Here is an 18,227-nt window from a genome sequence, read left to right as displayed (position 1 = left end):
ATGGCGACGGACAGGTTGACTTATTGTGCCACTAGAACTTGAGCCGTGATAATATCCTTGTTTCTCTGACATTAAGAAAAAATAAGAAATAAAAATAAAATAAAAAAAATGTATAGATTCTATTTTATTCGAGGTAAAATAATTTATCCGCTACAAACGCGTAGCAAGAATTTCATTTTTCGCATCGTGTAACTCTGAGGCATCCATTTCTCTAAACTGATTCGTTTCACTCGAATTCTTTGATTCGAATACAGACGGACTTCTATCCAGCAATTTCTCGAGATCAGCATCCGATACCACCTTGTCTCCTTCAGCAACAATCTGAACTTGTTCTCCATCTTCAGATGCCAATATCTCTGCCAGCTCACGTACAGAGGTCTCATGCTTCTTTTCAGACACCGGTGACTTGAATTTACCTTTGCTTATGACCAGTTTCTCTAACCTACGTTTGGCTGTGGCCTTTTCCAAGATTTTGGCTTCTACTGTCTTGGCTGCAACCAATCGATAAATCAAAACGGGTTTTGTTTGACCGATACGATGAACACGATCTTGTGCCTGAAGATCCATTTGGGGATTCTAAATATATTGTTAGCTTCGATATAAAGCATAAAACATCATTCTTTACCCAATCACTGTCAAATATAACTACAGTATCTGCTGCAGTCAAGTTGATTCCAAGACCACCAGCACGAGTAGATAACAAAAAGAGCTTTGTATCACTCTTTGGATCACTAAACTCTTCAATTTGTTGACGTCTACTCTCTTGAGGAACGCTACCATCCAATCGACAAATTTTCCATCCTTTCATCTCTGTAGCCCAATCTTCCAAGATATCCAGCATTTTTGTCATTTGCGAAAACACCAAGACCTTGTGTCCTCTATCAAAAAGGGCAGTCAACAGACGATCGAGCAATAACACCTTTCCAGACTGAGCAGCAAGTTCATTGTTCAACACGGGTGCATTGGTCTTTGGATCCAGTGGCCAATCAAACAAAAAGGGATGGTTACACACTTTTCGAAGCTGCATAACTAAATTCTGAAGGTGTAAGCTGTTGACTTGCTTTACAGCATTTTCAAGTACAGCGTGTTTTGGTGCTTCATCGTCCTTTTTTTCTATTTTATCCTTCTTTTCTAATTCTGCAAAGTATTGTCTATCTGATTTCTCTTTATAGTCTACAGTCTTTGTCGTTCTACGTTCTTGCTCTTGTTGTTCTGCATTGGGCATTGAAACCTTTCTTTTAATTAAATAATCACGTAAATCACGCTTGATGATAGCATCGTACAAATTCTTTTGAGGTTGAGTTAAAGGTGCATAGAGAAGATATTCTTTTTTCTTTGGTAATGAATGTTCAACTAAATAATAATGAGTTACTTTGATATAAATAATCGTATATTTTATAAGTTACCATCTGTCTTTAATCTTCTCAATAAAAAGGGTCTTAAAATAGTATGTAAACTAGACACAATCTTGTCTTCTTCTTCTTCTTTAATAATACGATCTTGTCCACTCTTGTTATTAATATCAGAAAAGTCAAACCTATTACCATCATCATAAGCTCATATTCCACAATAGGTTACATCTCATCTTACCATGATTGAAACATGTCCAAGTCATCAAAGATATCAGGTAATAAAAAGTTTAATAAACTCCACAGTTCAGCCAAATTATTTTGAAGCGGAGTTCCTGTCAATAGTAAACGATTTGCACTGGAATATGTCTTTAATTCTCTAATCAATCTACAATTCATATTCTTTATACGATGACCCTCATCTACTACAATGTATTTCCAATTGTATCGTTGCAAATATTTACGATCATTCATCACAATTTCATAACTTGTCACAATCACTGGGAATTCAAAGGCTGTTTCTTTCTTTTTAGGCATCTTTCTATTAATCATATGTTGTCTTTCTTCTTTGGATCCATGATAAAGTAACACATTAATACTAGGTGTAAATCTTTTGAATTCATTCACCCAATTGGCTAATGTAGACAAGGGGGTCACAATTAAATAAGGACCGGCGACCTTCATGGACTTCAAATGTGCAATAAAACTGATTGTCTGAAGTGTCTTTCCCAAGCCCATTTCATCTGCAAGGATACCATTTAAACCATTTTCCCATAAACTGATTAACCATTCTACACCGGCAAGTTGATAGTCTCGAAGCACACCTCCTGTCACAAGCGCAGGTTGACGCGCTGATACCGTTGGCTTAGTCATATCCTCTTTGTCTTTCAAGACATTTTCTTCCATAATCGCTTTATTCACGTCCCCATCCGTTACTTTGGACTTTTTAATATCCTAAACACCTTGTATTTAGTATCATGCTTGAGGTATATATATGCGTCTCACATCGTCTTTAATGTAATCAGTCAATTGATAGTCGGCATCCGTAATCTTTCTCTTTTTGGAGGCTTGCCCATGACTAGGATCACGCGCCTTACGCGGTCTACCTCGTTGTTTTGGTTCTATTGTCACAGCTTGCTCACTAGAAACAACAGCAGCATCCTGTTGAGCAGCTCTTTCACGAGCTTCTTCTTGTTGTTTTTCCAATTTACGACCCAAGATGGTAGCATAAGCGCCTGATTTCTCTAATAAAAAATGCAAGCGTTTCATTCGTTGTTCCTTGACTGTTGAATCAAATTGTGTTTGTGCCTGATATATAATGACATTAATAATTAAAAAAGCCTTCATTTTATCTGTTACCTCTTCTTTCATACGTTTTTCTTCTTCTTTTTTAGACTCTTTAGCCATAGCCTCTTCTTCGTCTACCATGGTTTCAGATAAACCACATTGAACTAAGGCTTCCTTTGTTTCCGTTACACTTTCAAGATCACCCACCATAGTGGAAGGAGTGGTAGCAGACTAGAAAAGATTTTTAGGAAATAATGTTTTATCTGTTTTTATATCTATTTACCGTATTGGGACTGTCTATTTCAGCTGAGCTGTCTATCTCTGCAGAGCTATCTCTTGTGCTTGGTTCACTTTTTATAATGGGTTCACTTTTTATGATGGATTCAGGTGACATGTGTCAAGTATGTTTGTATGTAGTCAAAAGAAAAAAAAAAAAAAAAAAAAAAAAAAAAAAAAAAAAAAAAAAAAAAAAAAAAAATCTGCGAATTAAATTTTTTTTTCTGTCTCAGTCACAAACCAATGTTTTTTCTTGTTTTGAAAAGCAAGATCTTATTTTTTTCAAGCAAATGAAAAACTTGTTTATAAATGACAAAGAATTGACTACGTAAAATGGCTGGATAGACCAGTTATTGAATAAGAAATCATTGCTTTTATTTCATCTAAAATGTAAATGGGAGAAAGAGAGCACATTGTGTGTAACAAATAAGTAGTTCATGTTCATTCTATGTCGTAAACTTTAATATTGGAATCGCCGATCTTGATTCATTCAACCAAAGATCAATCATTATTTTTACGCTCTCTTTTAATTGAATAAATAAAGCATAACCTTGGTGAATAAGACGACCATTTTCAGATCAGACTTCAAAAACCTTCAATACAAATTTAAAATCAGGGGTAAATTATAAAAGATTTACTACAATCTAAATAATACGCCAGAAAAATTTCATTCATTATTTACAAATAAATATTTATTAAACTATGCAATCTATAGAAAGTATATTATAATAAAAAAAGTGTGTATCATTTGTCTTTTTATACCATGTAGAATGAAGATAGAAAGTAAAGAGCTATATTGCAAGTACTGCTTCCGACTATGCGATTATTTGGATATTACTTTACGCTGTCTTACAATATTTGATAACAAAGGATTTATCCATCATATACACCTGAGAATGTGTTGTTGTTGGCACCTCTTTCAAAGACAAACTGCATTGAGTGCAGGTTAAAAATCGCTCATTGCTTGAAAAAGTCATCGATAAAAGACAGCTTGCACAAACTAAAGAACCTTTCTTTTTGTCGTCCTCGGCAACTTTAGGGTTACTGAGAACTCTATGACGGCTCTTTCTCTCGTATTTAGTCAGATTGCTTTTGTATAAAGAGTATTTGGAGTAGCTCAAGCGTTGGCTGCAATTTGAAAGAAATCTAAAGTATTAACTCAGGACTTAAAATTTGAAATTTATTTTTGATCTAGCAGTACTTCTACGACACTTGTACCCAGTAGACAGGACAAAAAAGATACAATTAAGAAATAAAAAACATGCCCTACACCTTGACATTAGTTTATTATCTTCAAGATTTCTTTGACACCTTGTGTTTTAATAGATCTTGCTAATCCTGTTTAATATAAAATCCTTTGATGCCAACAGCTGTTATTGAAAGTTTTTTTTTTTTTTTTTTTTTTTTTTTTTTGGTTCTTCTTCTAAAAATCATGATGACCAAGATAAAAATATCTATCAAAGCAACTGAATCCCACTACATCAATCATCTTTCAAAGTTTCATTAAACAATTGAGGCTTTAAAATTGATGAATATATTTTTATATCAAAAGAAGATGGTTTATTGATTCAGTCATTCTTAAATATATTTCGGGCATCTGATATAAATAATACAAGCTCTAATAAGCATATTGATTCAAATTAGTACCATTAAGCAATAGTCATTAAGTCCAGATGAACCATTTTAGTTCAATCAAAAACAAAATGATCTAACCTTTGCTTTGTAATATCTCCTCTCCTTTATTGGTAACTCACCATAAATAATATGAAAAATACTGTGAGATAACCCTGTTTGGTAAATGTGATAGAGATATTCTTCTTTCTTCTTCTGTCAGCCCTTTACTTCAATCATTGTCATGAATTAACGAACTAGGATTATAATAGATAATATGAAATTTATAGTAATATGAAATCAAAGTTAGAAAATTAAAAGCATTAGCAATAATAAAGTATAAAAATAAAAGCAATATTACCGGTAGAATACAATCACACCAAATAAATTTTCGAACAAAGAAATTTGTTGAAGATAATTTTAACCTCATAAGAGCAAACTCAACAGTCCCTATTAAATTAACTTTAATACCCTAAAATCAAAAAGTTGTCACCCAACGGACCCTTTTAGCGACCCTATTAAAGTTAATAGGTCTTCAAATTTCTCCCAAAGGTATTAAAGTTAATAGGAATTATCAGACCTATTACCTTTCGTGTAATGCTATATGTAAATCATGTTAATAATGGATCTTTAAATTTCTTGCTTATATGTCACTTCAGAATGCATTCAGTTGAGTTCTCTATACATTGAGAATGCAATAAGTTGATGGATGATTGCATTTTTAGTTTAAATAAAGCTGAATTTTACCATGATAAACATTGTGAAACAACTTCAACTACATCGCTGAATTTTCAGACATACGAAAATATCCATCAATTCAGTTGGCAGAGTAATTATGGATTTTGAAGCGTACAGAGTGATATCCGTATTCATAAGCTACCTGGTGGGTGGCAGCTGCCATTTTCTGGTAAGGTAAAAATCTAGCTTTGCTAGTAGTCTTGTACTTATATTGAAGAAAGCAGTAATCCTTAAGTTAAATGACTTTAATAATACTAATAAATACGCTTCAGCGCATTCTGGAGCGGCAGCAAAAAGTCTTTTTGACGTAGGTTGGTGATTACAAGAAGTTATCTGTAATGAGACAAAGACGATCCCCGATGCGATCTCGGCTGACAACTTTATGACCAGAAACTGACCTGACATAGTGGGTTTCTTCATAATATTCAAGATTAAAGCCTTTCAAAGCAAGAAGACACTAATTTGCTACGTTTGGAACTGTTTAAATTTGCTGAATCGTTCTGCTATAGCTGCTTAAACATTGCCAGAGCTTATGTCAATTTTAAAAAATATAGTGTAGATATTTTAATAGGGTCCGACTTAATAGGAACCATAAAGTGACAACCTCACAAAAGGTATTAAATATTTAACTCCAACCGATTAAATTTAATACTTTAATAGGAACCGTTGGGTTTGCTCTAACAAAATAAACTTGTCTTTTTCTCATCCATCAACACATTAAAAAAACATGTCTGCTCAAATCTCCAAAGACTGTACCCGACCTTTAATTATATCTGATGATGAAACAAAAGAAAGTAAAGCATGAGAGGTTTTTTATCTTCTTAGAACACATCACACGATTAGAGAAATTGCAGAACTTGTTGGCTTGAACAAGTCCACTGTACAAAATATAAAAGCCAGGATTGATGACTATGGTAGTCCTTTACCTCACAGGCAAATTGGGCGACCATTGAAAATAAATGAAAGAACTGAAAGGCATTTGAAGAGGATAATTAGAGAGGATCCCTTTACCTTTTATAAAGAAATAAATATGGAATTAGCAAAGCTAGATGTTTTTGTTAGTATAGAAACTTTTTGATTGTTTATCGGTCGATTCGACTTCAAACCATACAGAGCAGCTTACAAGTATAGATTGACTGCAAAACACCGCAAAAGTAGGCTTCACTGGGCAAAGGAACACATCAATTGGACCAAAGGCCAATGGAGAAATGTTGTCTGGTCTGATGAATCGCGCTTTTGTATGGAAGGCAGTAAACGCGGTAAAAGAATACTCAGGAAGGAAGGAGAGCGTTATGACGAAAGAAGTATAGTATCTACAGTCAAGTGTGGCGATGGTGATGCTATAGTTTGGGGATATTTTTGGGGAGGTGGTTTTGGACCTTTAGAAATGATTGATACGGGTTTTGTAGACCAAGAAACATGTATCAGTGCTTTGGACAACAGGTTTTATCCTTGGTTTACAAGTGTCACGTTGCATCAGGAGAGGGATTTTATCTTCCAAGAGGATGGAGCTTCCTGTCATACAGGTATTTATGCTCGATGGTGGAAGGAGACCCACCAAATCAGGGGTTTTGAGTACTGGCTTGCTCAAAGCACTGATTTGAACCCGATTGAGCATGTTTGGAATGCTCTTGAAAGGCGAATTAAGAGAAAAAGATTGTCGGTCAAAAACTTGGAGCAATTGAAGGTGGCTTTACGAGAAGAGTGGGAAAGAATGGATGATGAGTTTGCCGACCGATTAGTTCAAAGCATGAAGAGACGATGTGAAGCAGTTATCAAAGCTAAAGGCGGTGTAACAGAAACCCGAAAGTTATATTATGGAGATAATTTTAAAATAAGCACCTGAACCTTTCTTTTTTCAAAACTTGAAACCCCAAGCTTAGGTTCACATGTACTAATTGGTCTTGAACTTACATGCCATATTTTTTCAAAATTTTATTTCAATATTTTGTCTGAAAATTTATTTGGTATGAGTGTACAGTTTGTTTATGAATTGTATTAATTTAATTGTAAACGTAGATGGATACCTCACATTGGAGAGACGTCAAGCTGGCCACAGCTAAATGTATTTGCGCAGCAGCAGATACGGACAATGATGATCTTCTTGCTGCCGAAACTATTCAAGCTTTGTAAGATCATCAAATCAAGAATGTCTATTAATTTACATCTATTTGAACATATCATTTATAGATCAGGCCGGTTGATCAGGACCAGCCATGGGAAACGCATGCTGGAAGACAGCTTCGCGCATCAGTATTTGGATCCCATCTTGGAAACTATTTTTGGTTCTGATGAGTGCCTCAAGCAAGATTGGTAAAAAAACGCGTGAGTCGGAAGTAAACCGTGACTGATCATTATGTATTGTTCGCAGGGCCAATGGTGCTTTATTGCCAACTATGAAACGGAAACGAAATGATGACGATGATAACGCTATCATGGATGATGGCGACGACAACAATACTGAGGCTGATGTGGACAAAAACAGAGACGTTGCGGAGACTGTCTATAAACCAGATTGGGCGGTATTTGCAAATGGTAACCCGGTGATTACTGTGATTGGCACCTTAGAATTGGAGGTGTTATATAAACGAAATCCTGGGTATATGTCAGATTATGTGAAGCTGGCAAAGAAATGAAGTTGGTGCTACACCAATTGATACATCTTGGTGTGATTCGACCTATCGCTTGTGGGGTTTTGATACAAGGTATGCCCGAAATTGACACAGACGATCAGCATAATAAAATATTTCTCTTATTTGCTAGGATCAAATTGCGAAACATTTGTTATGGATTTGGCGTACGATGGCGTATATCGATTTGTGAAATTGTCAAAAGCAGATCTATGTCTTTCCTTTCAACAACTTCCACTTTTCCCATATTTCTTCGAGGATATGATACGCCTATACCATGTCAGAATTGCCAATCTTTGAAGAGGTTGGTTTCGCCTTGTCAATTTGTCCACTCGGCGAACAAAAAACAACCCTAATTGGCAGTTATTTCCTACAAAGATTCAGTAAAAAAAAATAAGTGTAGGAGGTAACTGCAATGTCCAAGTATTATGTGATTGCCGATCAGAATAATACCCTGTACATATGTTAAACTAATCTATCCATTATATGTTTTCGTGAATATGTAATAATAATGAGTTATGTTTTACAGAAACTTATTTAGTAAATCCTTGTTTAGGCAGAAATATTTAGTGGCAAGCATGTTTTAAGCCAACCAATGGGAAAAGAAGTAATACCACCAAACTCTCAAAAAAAAATAATTCCATGAGATAATTTAATAGCTTTTATTCTTTTTATTTATTCAATAAACAAACTTTTCTTTTATATAACCATTGATTTTCAGAGATGTAGAGTCAGGATACCTATTTTTTTTTTTTTTAAAAAAAAAAAAAAAGGTCAGTAAACTTGCATTAAAGCAGGGAAGATCAGCTGTTAAGTAGCTGCTAGAAACAATCCAAAGCGCGTTCGCTGTCTTCATGGAAGTGGTTCGACACAAAAGCTCAGTCAAAGGTGTTTCACTTTACGAAGTTAGGGCCTACTACATCTATGAGCATGTGCACTTCAACCTATTCACTGAGTAAGCTATAAAAAACTTATCATTAATTTCATTATAAAAGCAAAAAGAAAAATAAGTTACGCGTTTTTTTATTTATTTATTTACTTTTTTTTAAAAAAAGTAAAATTTCCATGCTGCTCGTAATGAGCATAGACCAATAAAATTTTAAGTGATTTCTTACTGCTGGCTTACGGCCAAATAATCAGGTTTGATATGAAAATTTCAATTTCATGATCCTATGATAATAAACATAATTATGCAATCATTGATAGATATTTTTACTTTATAAATACTCACTGATTCTTAACATACATAATATTTTATAGGAACAGATGTTTCAAAAGATAGTTATTTTGTAGTTTCTAATTAATGGACAGACGGCAGTAGGTCTGATGTCGTCTTGGCAAGTGAAAACAAAACGACCATTAAGACACCATCCATTATAATAGAATTTCAATATAAAGTAGACCAGGATTTTATGATTAGGATAAATAGATACTCACTTTCAGCATTTGGACGTTACCAAGCATATCCAGTGGTGCTTACAATTGCAATCGATGGTTTTGCTTGCAAAAGCTTGAAGAAAGAGTTTAGTGCGGTAAGCAACAAAAGCTTTCTTGCAATAATGGAATCAAAATGTTGGGCAAAAGAGTTTCTCCTTTTGCCATCCAAAACAATAATAAATTATATCAACGAAACCTCAAGGATCTCTTGGTTGCCATTGGTGCTACTAAAAAACCAAGCAGAACCAATATTGAAACACATCTACAATATAGCTGAACAAATAATGGATAAAAAAAAGTATTTAAATTCTATAAACCCAACTCAAGCGACCGTTAAAAGAAAACTGGAAACGGTATTAGAGGAAATTAATGATGAATCAGTATGGGTATTAGATCGAATAATAAAGATGCACAAGCCAAACTTAGAAAAGATACGATTCCCAAACGAAATCATGTGTCGTCAACCCCAACCCAAAATCCGAATAGTAAACTGCCATGCTTGTTCCACATCAAGACAGAGAAATGAAAACTTGGCTCTGTATATATAGAAAAGTGTAAGTACCTATCGAAAACAAATAAAGATTGTCTTTCTTTCTTCTATTAAAAAGGTCCTGTTGTTTGTAATCTATTTTGGGTTGCCAATTTTATAAGAATTACAAATACAATAAAAAAATATGTAAAAGAAAGCTTAGATTTATTAAAAGAACAAGATAAATGTTTGATTGATAATACATCAAGACCAGGCCAGAGACAAAATAGTTTAATTAAAAAACATTGAACCAATGAGCGAGGCTAGTGAAAATAAGAATCGGAAAAAAAATTAATGAAGGAAGAGCTCAGAGCTTATTTCAATCATATTCATCATCGCATAGTCTTAAGACATCATACCATTATTTGAAAAATAGAAGAAATTCTACCAAAAACCAAAAATAAATTTTACTTTATTTTTTTAGATACGATCAAAAGCTGAAACCTTGAAAAGAAGTGATGTGGCAACATGTAACCTCAGTCAAAGAAATAAACGGCTGCCACAGAGAAAATACAAAAGTCCCTTAAAAAATGAATTACAGTTAATCAAAACCTTTAGTTTGTTGAAGCGGTTATGAGTGTTTTCGATAGACATAAAAGCATTGATGTTTTATTGTCATGGATAGTTGTAAAATCTATCATACTACTTTAGTAGTTGACACGATAAATAAGAATGGACATCAACCACTGTTTACACTGCCCTGCTTCTCGTCCCTTAGTCCAACTGAGGAATGTCGGTCTAATATTAAAGGGAACCTCTCAGACGAAAACTCTAAAAAACATCAGGTATTTCAGAAGCTTGTCAAAGTAGAAGATTTTCTAGATTGGGTTAGTAGCCCTGAAACCTACTGGGATAGACGCATGAATAAAATGTTGGACTTAAAAGGAAACTAATGTTCATTTCTCACACTTATCTAGCACAGTTTTGTCTCAAGAGACAGAAAGAGATGTCGAGCTATCCACAGAATTTTTTGAATGATCTCATTGTGGATTAAAAATCTGTAGTCTATTTGAGGTTCCATTCTCTCTCACAGTTCCTGTATTCGATTTACATCTACAGTTTGCCAGATCTTCTTTGATCACAACCTCTTGAAGATCAAGAACTTTATTATATTACTCAGTTTGCCCCCTTAATTACCTCATTCTTGTACGCTGATGGTATGTTTCAGACAGCGCTACCTGTACAGATGATAACTCTATTCTTGCTTTGTGAGGAACATGGTCGTCATTTAGTTTACCATTGGAATCCTTTCAAGTCTGTCATCGTTGCTCCAAACGTACTAATAATCACATCTGAGACCTCTATGGTGCACCATTAGCAGGTCAATCATTCTTCCTGTGCTTTACTATACTTTGCTATATGTTGTATATGGCCAAAACTATGCCAGTAAAGTGACCAAATCAAAACATTTTTTTTGACCCAATTATTTTATAGTCCGACTACTATGTTCAAAAATGTCCAATAGACGGTGGAAGGATGGTATAAAGAATGGAAAGTATGTTTTCAATTCTATTTCTTTATGTTTTTTAATACTATTTATATAATATTTATTGTAATTGCTATCCATTTCAAATCAATTACATGTACATTGTCTGATTCATATCAAGACGAAAGTAATAAAACGCGTTTATAGTTTTATTGTTTTTATTGATTACTTTTAATAGTTGATAAATCATCCAATGATCCTCAAAAGTTGTTTGCTGAGAAATTCTTGCAAGACATCCTTAGGTACAAGCAGAGCAATGTGGTCAGTGCCTCTGTTGGTATGGATATGACTGTTGTTACTAAAGATGATATGGAAGCATCAAGTCGACATAGTGCAGCAGGATATGTAAATCTGGATTCTACTAATATTCCAGTCATTCCTTCCTTATTTCCATTATTAAACAATCTTACTGAAAACATCTCTGCCAGTCAACAAAAACCGCTGCAAAAATCACAAAAGCAACATTCAAAGCATCTACCTTCATGTTATAGAAATCATAAGAAGGTTACACTGACTCAATATTGGATACCAAAGGAAAATGAATGGGATGAAACAACGGATGGAAAACGGATCTTTTTAGGAGGTGATGAAAAGAGAGCAATTTTGGATAAAAAGAAGAATGTGTTGGCTATGGTTCCATCGATCATGTACGATAGATGTAATATGGAAGGATCTGTGAGTAGTTTGGAAGTGTAAGGAGTAATAAATATTTATTTTTATATAGTGTTTATTAGAAAACGGAGACTTGATTAATTTAGATAATGATACAGATGCATTTATTAAAGTAGGAGGACATGGACGCGTTCATAACGTATTTGGTTTAGGTTCTGGGGATCAAAATTTAGTCCCTTTTGTTAGTGTGGCAGCAAATGATTTACCTTATGGACAGACAATTTATATACCTCAATTAGATGGTATAGACCTTGGTGAAGATCAAAAGCATAATGGGTGTGTAAGAGTAGATGATAACAGTTGGTCATTTAATTGTAAGTATCCATCTTATCCTATCTTCTCTTACTGAATCATTCAATAGCCTGTCAAATCGATCTCTTTGTTCTTACTTATGTTGATTATCTTTGGTTGGATATCGATGAACGCGTATCAGCTAAAGTAATGGATTGTAAAATTAAGAATTACATCACCAAATCTCATTTATCTTCCGTGAAAGCATCTATAAACACAAGTATTATACCATCCTTATTAGAAGCTAAATTTACACAATAATTAAAACAATTTCCTAATTCAGTTAATCTGTAAAGTGTAACCTATCCTGTCATGCAAAGTTATACAGAAACTCCCTTTTTAATAAATAAGCTTTTATGGATTTATCACGTTTTAAAAGAGAATTTCCTTGTAGATTAGAGCATGTATATCGTCATGGTCTGGAACTAAATTTAAATCTTTTTTTTTTTTGATAACTGTCTCTTATTGTCTCTCCCCTTTCCCAATCATTTTTTCTGGTTTCTTAAGAAACTTTTTTTTTTCTCTGGTTTCATTTAAATTACTTTTTTTTTTTTTTCTTCTCCAAAAAACAAATGATTAGCTTATTTGATGAAACAATGAAAGCACCATTTGGCGTGGTTGATATGGGCTCCAATGGTATTCGTTTTGGTATCGTTACTGCCTTAACACGACATTTACCTGTCATTTATGAAGAAAGAGCACCTATTTCTTTACTGGAGGCTCAAGGCGAAGATCATTGTATTCCAAAGGAGATCATAGAACAAGTGATTGCTAGCTTTTTGAGATTCAAGACAATCTGTCGACATGAAGGTGTCAATCAAGCTAATGTCAAAGTCATTGCCACAGAAGCAACTCGTGTTGCTCTTAACTCTGAGGAATTTTTGGAGAGAATCTATAGTGCAACACAATGGAAAGTCACTATTCTAACAAAAGAACAAGAGGCAGTCATATCTTCTATGGGCATAGTTGGTAAGCTTAGAAAATATTTGTTTTTTAATCAACCTCATTCCTCCTTAACCATTCCCTTATCTTCTAGGGTCATTTTACACTGTCAATGGCTTAACTATGGATTTAGGGGGTGGATCTGTAGAATTGAGTTATGTAACATCAATGCATAAAGAACTCAAAGAAGATAGACCGAGAAAGAGAATCAAGACATCAACCACACCTGTCTCACTTCCTTATGGTGCTGCCATCTTGAGAAAAAAACTCGCCAACTGTTCTAATGATAAGATGAGAAACAAATTATTCAAGACTCTCGTAGAAAAGATGGCAGAAGCCAAAGAAACATCGGGTATACCCAGTTACCTAAAGGATCACGATGGTTACACATTGTACTTCAGTGGAGGTGGATTCCGTGCACTGGGTTATCTTTCTATGGCAAACAAAGATTCTTATGGTACAGCCAAAGCCAAACGAGTGACTTATCCAATCCCGATCATCAGTGGATACAGTATGACTGGTGACGAATTAAAAAAATTGGTTGATCAATACAAGAATGAAGACCCCGAAGAGCTTATCAGCAAATTAAAGGTCTTTCGCATCTCCAAACGCAGAGCACGCATGATTCCTGCTACTTGTTTTCTTGTTTCAGCAATCATACAAGCAATCAAGATCAAACGGGTCTTTTTTAGTGAAGGTGGCGTTAGACAAGGTATCTGCTATCATCTCTTACCATTCTCTGAACAGGTCAAAGACCCACTGATTGAAGGTATCAAGTCATTCGTCTCATCCAATCCACATGCTTTAAAACAAGGCGAGTACAACATTCTTTATGATTTTCTGAAATGTGCTGTTCCATCACTCTACCTAGCACCAGATCATCCACTTCAGCTACATCGTCTCATCCCTGCCGCTCTTTATCTCGCCAATCTTACAACACATTATCCAAAGGAAACCCGTGCATTGGCTGCTTTCAACATGCCTCTCGCCGGTGGACCTCTCTCTCATGTTCCAGGTCTCTTACACTCTGAAAGAGCTGCACTGGCTCTCATCTTGGCTTATAGACAAGGTGGTGAAGTACCAGATCCTACCTTCAATGCCATTCAAGATTTGCTTGGTAAACAAGCCGTGTGCGTCTGTAAATATGTAGGTCGCCTGATGGAAATCTTGTTTCTCGTCTCTCCTCGTCAACCCGGAACGGCTTTGATAGAAAGTGGTATTCAATTTAAATTATGCTCTACTAAAGAAGACGATCAAGAGGAAGGAGAGGCCATCATTCCTTCACCTGTGTCGCATAGCACACAACGCTTTTATCGACCTTACACTCTACAAATCATCATCCCATCCCATTGTCCTCTGTTAGAAGCACCTGCAGTGATATCTGTGATTGAACGTATGAATAAAAAGATTCAGCACAAAAAATATGAACTGGATGATGTCTTGGGATTCGATGGTCATCAACTTAGATTATTTTCTGTAGATACCATATCCATTCTTCCTGATAAACTTGCTTTAAAATAAAGTATGTCATCACTCATCATACCTTATTTCTTCAAGCACTCTGCATATATATTCACCTATAGACATACCACTCTAGGTCTTTATAAACATCTTACTTATAACCTTCTCATAATAAAAGCTAACAAATTTAACAAAGGTGAATGCTGTTTTATGATCAACATACTTTATTCACATACCCATCATGAATATTATGATGGAAGAAAGGAAGAAGAGGACATTCCATTCATTATTTTGTGTTCTGGTAAAGGAGGTGGTTGTTTTTCATCTTTAGAAAGTAGAGGTTGTGAACTTTCTGCTACTACATCAGCCCTTTCCTTCTGATTCGATATCTGCTGCTGCTTTGTCAGCTTATTTGAAGACGTATTGTTTCTATAATCTTCTATTAAATTCATTGTTTCCCTGTTCATGTCTTCATTTGGTAACCCTTGCTGTACTTCGTCTGGTTTCATGGTAGCACTGCTACGATTATAATAGTCATTTGAAAGCAATCCGATTGTTTGTGAATTGAAGCCGAGGCTTGAATGCCTCGTGCTGCTCAGTTGAGGACGACTCTCATTGGTTACTGCCATCAAGTTGTGATGCTGACGCGGTCTGTATTTTCTTTTTCTCCACATCACCATACGAGCCGGTGGACGTCCAGATTCATCCAGTTCTTCCTCTCCTAATCCTGTCAAGACAACAACAATGTTTCTTATTTGAAGAATGAGAAACAAGAAAAATGCAAAGCAGTGAATGGCCAATTGTGTATATCCGACATACTGCTTTATAAGCGTTGTCGCTTTGACCTGAGGAAGATAGGTGATGTTGAGTATTAAGACCAAGAGTCGAATAAATCCAAAGGTTAGATGAAGGTAATTGACGCTTTTCTCTGCATAAGGAAATGTAGAGAGAATGATCATACAGATTGCGATCTCTGCCAATAAGACAACGACGAGTTGAGCAATCCCGCTAGTTTGAAATAGACCAATCATAGCTGCCACTACTGATTTGTAAACGATAAGAATCACAAAGAAATGAGGCTGGTCATCGGTAAAGGTGTTATAGAGGGCCCCGTAGCGTAAAAGTAACTTGAGTTCAGAGAAAATAAATGACCTTGGCCTGATTTGGAGTAATTTGATGGACACAAATCCATAAAACAAAAAACAAAATACGAGTACAACAGCGGCCAGAGTGGTTATGTACCAATGTGTTGGTAGCATGAGTTGATAAAAGGCCATTGTAATCAAAGGTAAATAGAGCAAGGTAAGCACACGCACCAATACTCCTATTGAACCTTCTGCTTTAGTCGCTCATTTTCTGCTTTATCTGATCCTTTTTATCTTACCTATTGTGAAATTCCACATTTTTAAAGAACTTTCAGTAAACTTTTTACGGGAAGAACACGCTCCAGTGATACAAAACATAAGCCATGTCAAACAGCAGAGTATCAAGCAGGCTCCTATGATGACCAAAAAATACACGAGTACAGTAAAGAATAAACCATTGATATCCATGCCTACAGCTGTAGAAAAATCCGACATGCCTGTGCCCATAATATTGACTGAGACATCTTCTTTATGTCTGATGGGCATATTGACCTCTTGTCGCTTATAGATGCTGAGGCCAGGTACAGAGCTATGGTGGTTCACATCATCTTCCTGCCGCAAAAAGATAGTATGGATCGTGTTTGTTAACCATTCGGATCGAAACAGTAAAAAACTCCATGAAAAATTAGATGTGAATAAAGCATGAAAGCGAGGGTAGTCCATGTTGAACTGTCCTGCGGTAACGATGAATTGAGCATAATAAATCAAGTCAACAAACCCTGGTGTCTTTAACCTGAGGACGCCGGGGAGCATGGCATAATTTGAACTAAACAAGAATATGTCGTGTTCTCCGTTTTCAATGGTAGTTAATGACACAGTGAGAGATGTGATGGCAGCGATGATTGTGAATCCGATAGGAATATAGATAAACACATTTCTCCAAGTAGGATGCTGATAACCCACAGGTGCTAATCTTATACAAATTAACGGTGTGGAATCTGGGTTGACAGCTGAATATTGTGCGGTGATATCAGCCAATGGGTAGAGTGGAATGCGAGAAAGGTTAACGGACTATAAATAGAATATTGTGGGAGGAAAGACAAAAAAGGGTCTTGGTATTCTTATTACTTTTTCATATTTTTTCGTATTTAATATAGAATTTACCCTTTGTATTGTAATATTTGCTCCTTCTAAAACGGGGCATCCATTCAACAAATCAGGACAAAGTTGCTGTGATGGTAAACGTATGGTCTCAAATCCAAACCTTATTTCAAAATAAGAGGCTGATGAAACTATATTTATACATGTTATTTGTCTTATGATCTCCAATATCTTGCAACTATCATTCATACCTGATCCTTGAGGGTTTAGGCTTACAATATTAATGTCTGTATATCCCATTATATTAAAACTGTATTTGTTTGTCATAATATCGAGATGTCTGCTCATGGATGTGACATTGATCAAACTGTGGCTGTTACAATATGTGAAATTACTCTCTGGAAACCATGTGGAATCTATGCTTTGTGTATGAATTACTGAAACAGAAGAAAATAGTATTAAAAGTAAATTGAAATAAAACATTACAAGAACAAAGAAGAAGAAAAAGAATAATGGCCATTCATCACAAAGTAAATGCAAGGAACACTTGTACTACTCATTTTATTTTAAAAACCGATTGGTTATGTTACATCAAACCCTCACTTTGATCTTCATGCTTCAAAACAACTCCAAGGAAAAAGTGTGCTTCGAGTGAAAAAAGAGAGCTCATAATGACCATCTATCTTTACATAAAAAGAGGGTTTCAGACAAGCAAAAATATTTGATCGAAAATATTTTTTTTGATGTTCTGGACAACTGGCTGGAAAAAGGGCTGAATAAATAAATTGCAATTGTGCACTGAAAAGTTCTACAGTCGGTAAAGCAAACAATAGCTCAAGAGAAGCATCTAATTTCATTATAAAATATATAAATAAGTGCGAATTGATAGTACAAGCTAAATAAAAATATTGAAATTTGGCAAAGATTAAAAATAAGTTTATTATCCAAAATTGATCAAATTTCAGGTACATTTTTAAACATGTTTTCCCATTAAAATTATATGCATGATCTCCAAGTTGTATTTTTATTGTATTAATTAAGACAAGCGTGAACTTGTACATAATAACACTTTATTACTTCATGACATATTCAATTCAGATTTTTGTTTTTACTCATTAAGGATCCAGAATAAGGTGCCAATTATGCTCCTATGACAATAGGGAGACTCACTTCAAAACTAAATGTGTGATTACTTGCCAACAACATTTCAATTTTATGTCGAAATCGAGCTGAATATTAAAAGTATAACAAAAACCTTGATGTTACTCGATAAGAGGTCATTCAATGTTATAATTGTACTGCTTGATGAACAATATATCACTTTTATTGATT

The 18,227-nt window shown here is 34.9% G+C and overlaps 10 protein-coding genes across 10 annotated transcripts; 6 read left to right on the top strand and 4 right to left on the bottom strand.

Moving 5' to 3' along the window:
- Nucleotides 1-150: 150 nt before the first annotated feature.
- Nucleotides 151-3,030, bottom strand: RO3G_15838 (uncharacterized protein; the record flags this gene model as incomplete). The annotated part of the gene is made up of 8 exons (XM_067670422.1): nucleotides 151-576; nucleotides 626-1,353; nucleotides 1,407-1,537; nucleotides 1,591-1,684; nucleotides 1,814-2,303; nucleotides 2,355-2,657; nucleotides 2,709-2,867; nucleotides 2,920-3,030. 8 exons carry the CDS (start codon nucleotides 3,028-3,030, stop codon nucleotides 151-153), a joined length of 2,442 nt encoding a protein of 813 aa, XP_067526523.1.
- Nucleotides 3,031-5,988: 2,958 nt separating this feature from the next.
- Nucleotides 5,989-6,130, top strand: RO3G_15837 (uncharacterized protein; the record flags this gene model as incomplete). The annotated part of the gene is made up of 2 exons (XM_067670421.1): nucleotides 5,989-6,055; nucleotides 6,105-6,130. 2 exons carry the CDS (start codon nucleotides 5,989-5,991, stop codon nucleotides 6,128-6,130), a joined length of 93 nt encoding a protein of 30 aa, XP_067526522.1.
- Nucleotides 6,131-6,642: 512 nt separating this feature from the next.
- RO3G_15836 (uncharacterized protein) lies at nucleotides 6,643-6,879 on the bottom strand (the record flags this gene model as incomplete). The annotated part of the gene is made up of 1 exon (XM_067670420.1): nucleotides 6,643-6,879. One exon carries the CDS (start codon nucleotides 6,877-6,879, stop codon nucleotides 6,643-6,645), a length of 237 nt encoding a protein of 78 aa, XP_067526521.1.
- Nucleotides 6,880-7,280: 401 nt separating this feature from the next.
- On the top strand, nucleotides 7,281-7,897 carry RO3G_15835 (uncharacterized protein; the record flags this gene model as incomplete). The annotated part of the gene is made up of 3 exons (XM_067670419.1): nucleotides 7,281-7,390; nucleotides 7,452-7,574; nucleotides 7,633-7,897. The coding sequence occupies 3 exons, from the start codon at nucleotides 7,281-7,283 to the stop codon at nucleotides 7,895-7,897; spliced, it is 498 nt and encodes a 165-aa protein (XP_067526520.1).
- A 1,564-nt stretch (nucleotides 7,898-9,461) lies between these two features.
- RO3G_15834 (uncharacterized protein) lies at nucleotides 9,462-9,605 on the top strand (the record flags this gene model as incomplete). The annotated part of the gene is made up of 1 exon (XM_067670418.1): nucleotides 9,462-9,605. One exon carries the CDS (start codon nucleotides 9,462-9,464, stop codon nucleotides 9,603-9,605), a length of 144 nt encoding a protein of 47 aa, XP_067526519.1.
- An 869-nt stretch (nucleotides 9,606-10,474) lies between these two features.
- On the top strand, nucleotides 10,475-10,750 carry RO3G_15833 (uncharacterized protein; the record flags this gene model as incomplete). The annotated part of the gene is made up of 2 exons (XM_067670417.1): nucleotides 10,475-10,484; nucleotides 10,512-10,750. The coding sequence occupies 2 exons, from the start codon at nucleotides 10,475-10,477 to the stop codon at nucleotides 10,748-10,750; spliced, it is 249 nt and encodes an 82-aa protein (XP_067526518.1).
- Nucleotides 10,751-11,311: 561 nt separating this feature from the next.
- RO3G_15832 (uncharacterized protein) lies at nucleotides 11,312-12,567 on the top strand (the record flags this gene model as incomplete). Its single annotated transcript, XM_067670416.1, has 4 exons — nucleotides 11,312-11,336; nucleotides 11,522-12,018; nucleotides 12,068-12,329; nucleotides 12,377-12,567. 4 exons carry the CDS (start codon nucleotides 11,312-11,314, stop codon nucleotides 12,565-12,567), a joined length of 975 nt encoding a protein of 324 aa, XP_067526517.1.
- A 335-nt stretch (nucleotides 12,568-12,902) lies between these two features.
- On the top strand, nucleotides 12,903-14,769 carry RO3G_15831 (uncharacterized protein; the record flags this gene model as incomplete). Its single annotated transcript, XM_067670415.1, has 2 exons — nucleotides 12,903-13,275; nucleotides 13,343-14,769. 2 exons carry the CDS (start codon nucleotides 12,903-12,905, stop codon nucleotides 14,767-14,769), a joined length of 1,800 nt encoding a protein of 599 aa, XP_067526516.1.
- A 348-nt stretch (nucleotides 14,770-15,117) lies between these two features.
- RO3G_15830 (uncharacterized protein) lies at nucleotides 15,118-15,740 on the bottom strand (the record flags this gene model as incomplete). Its single annotated transcript, XM_067670414.1, has 2 exons — nucleotides 15,118-15,138; nucleotides 15,204-15,740. 2 exons carry the CDS (start codon nucleotides 15,738-15,740, stop codon nucleotides 15,118-15,120), a joined length of 558 nt encoding a protein of 185 aa, XP_067526515.1.
- A 455-nt stretch (nucleotides 15,741-16,195) lies between these two features.
- RO3G_15829 (uncharacterized protein) lies at nucleotides 16,196-17,195 on the bottom strand (the record flags this gene model as incomplete). Its single annotated transcript, XM_067670413.1, has 4 exons — nucleotides 16,196-16,207; nucleotides 16,269-16,865; nucleotides 16,959-17,086; nucleotides 17,147-17,195. 4 exons carry the CDS (start codon nucleotides 17,193-17,195, stop codon nucleotides 16,196-16,198), a joined length of 786 nt encoding a protein of 261 aa, XP_067526514.1.
- Between the last annotated feature and the right edge of the window lie 1,032 nt (nucleotides 17,196-18,227).

This window comes from Rhizopus delemar, genomic scaffold (genome assembly GCF_000149305.1).
Source record: "Rhizopus delemar RA 99-880 supercont3.17 genomic scaffold, whole genome shotgun sequence".
In the NCBI taxonomy this organism is placed as follows: Eukaryota; Fungi; Mucoromycota; class Mucoromycetes; order Mucorales; family Rhizopodaceae; genus Rhizopus; species Rhizopus delemar.
The sequence above is the reverse complement of the archived record's forward strand: the minus strand, read 5'-3'. Positions and strand labels throughout refer to the sequence as shown.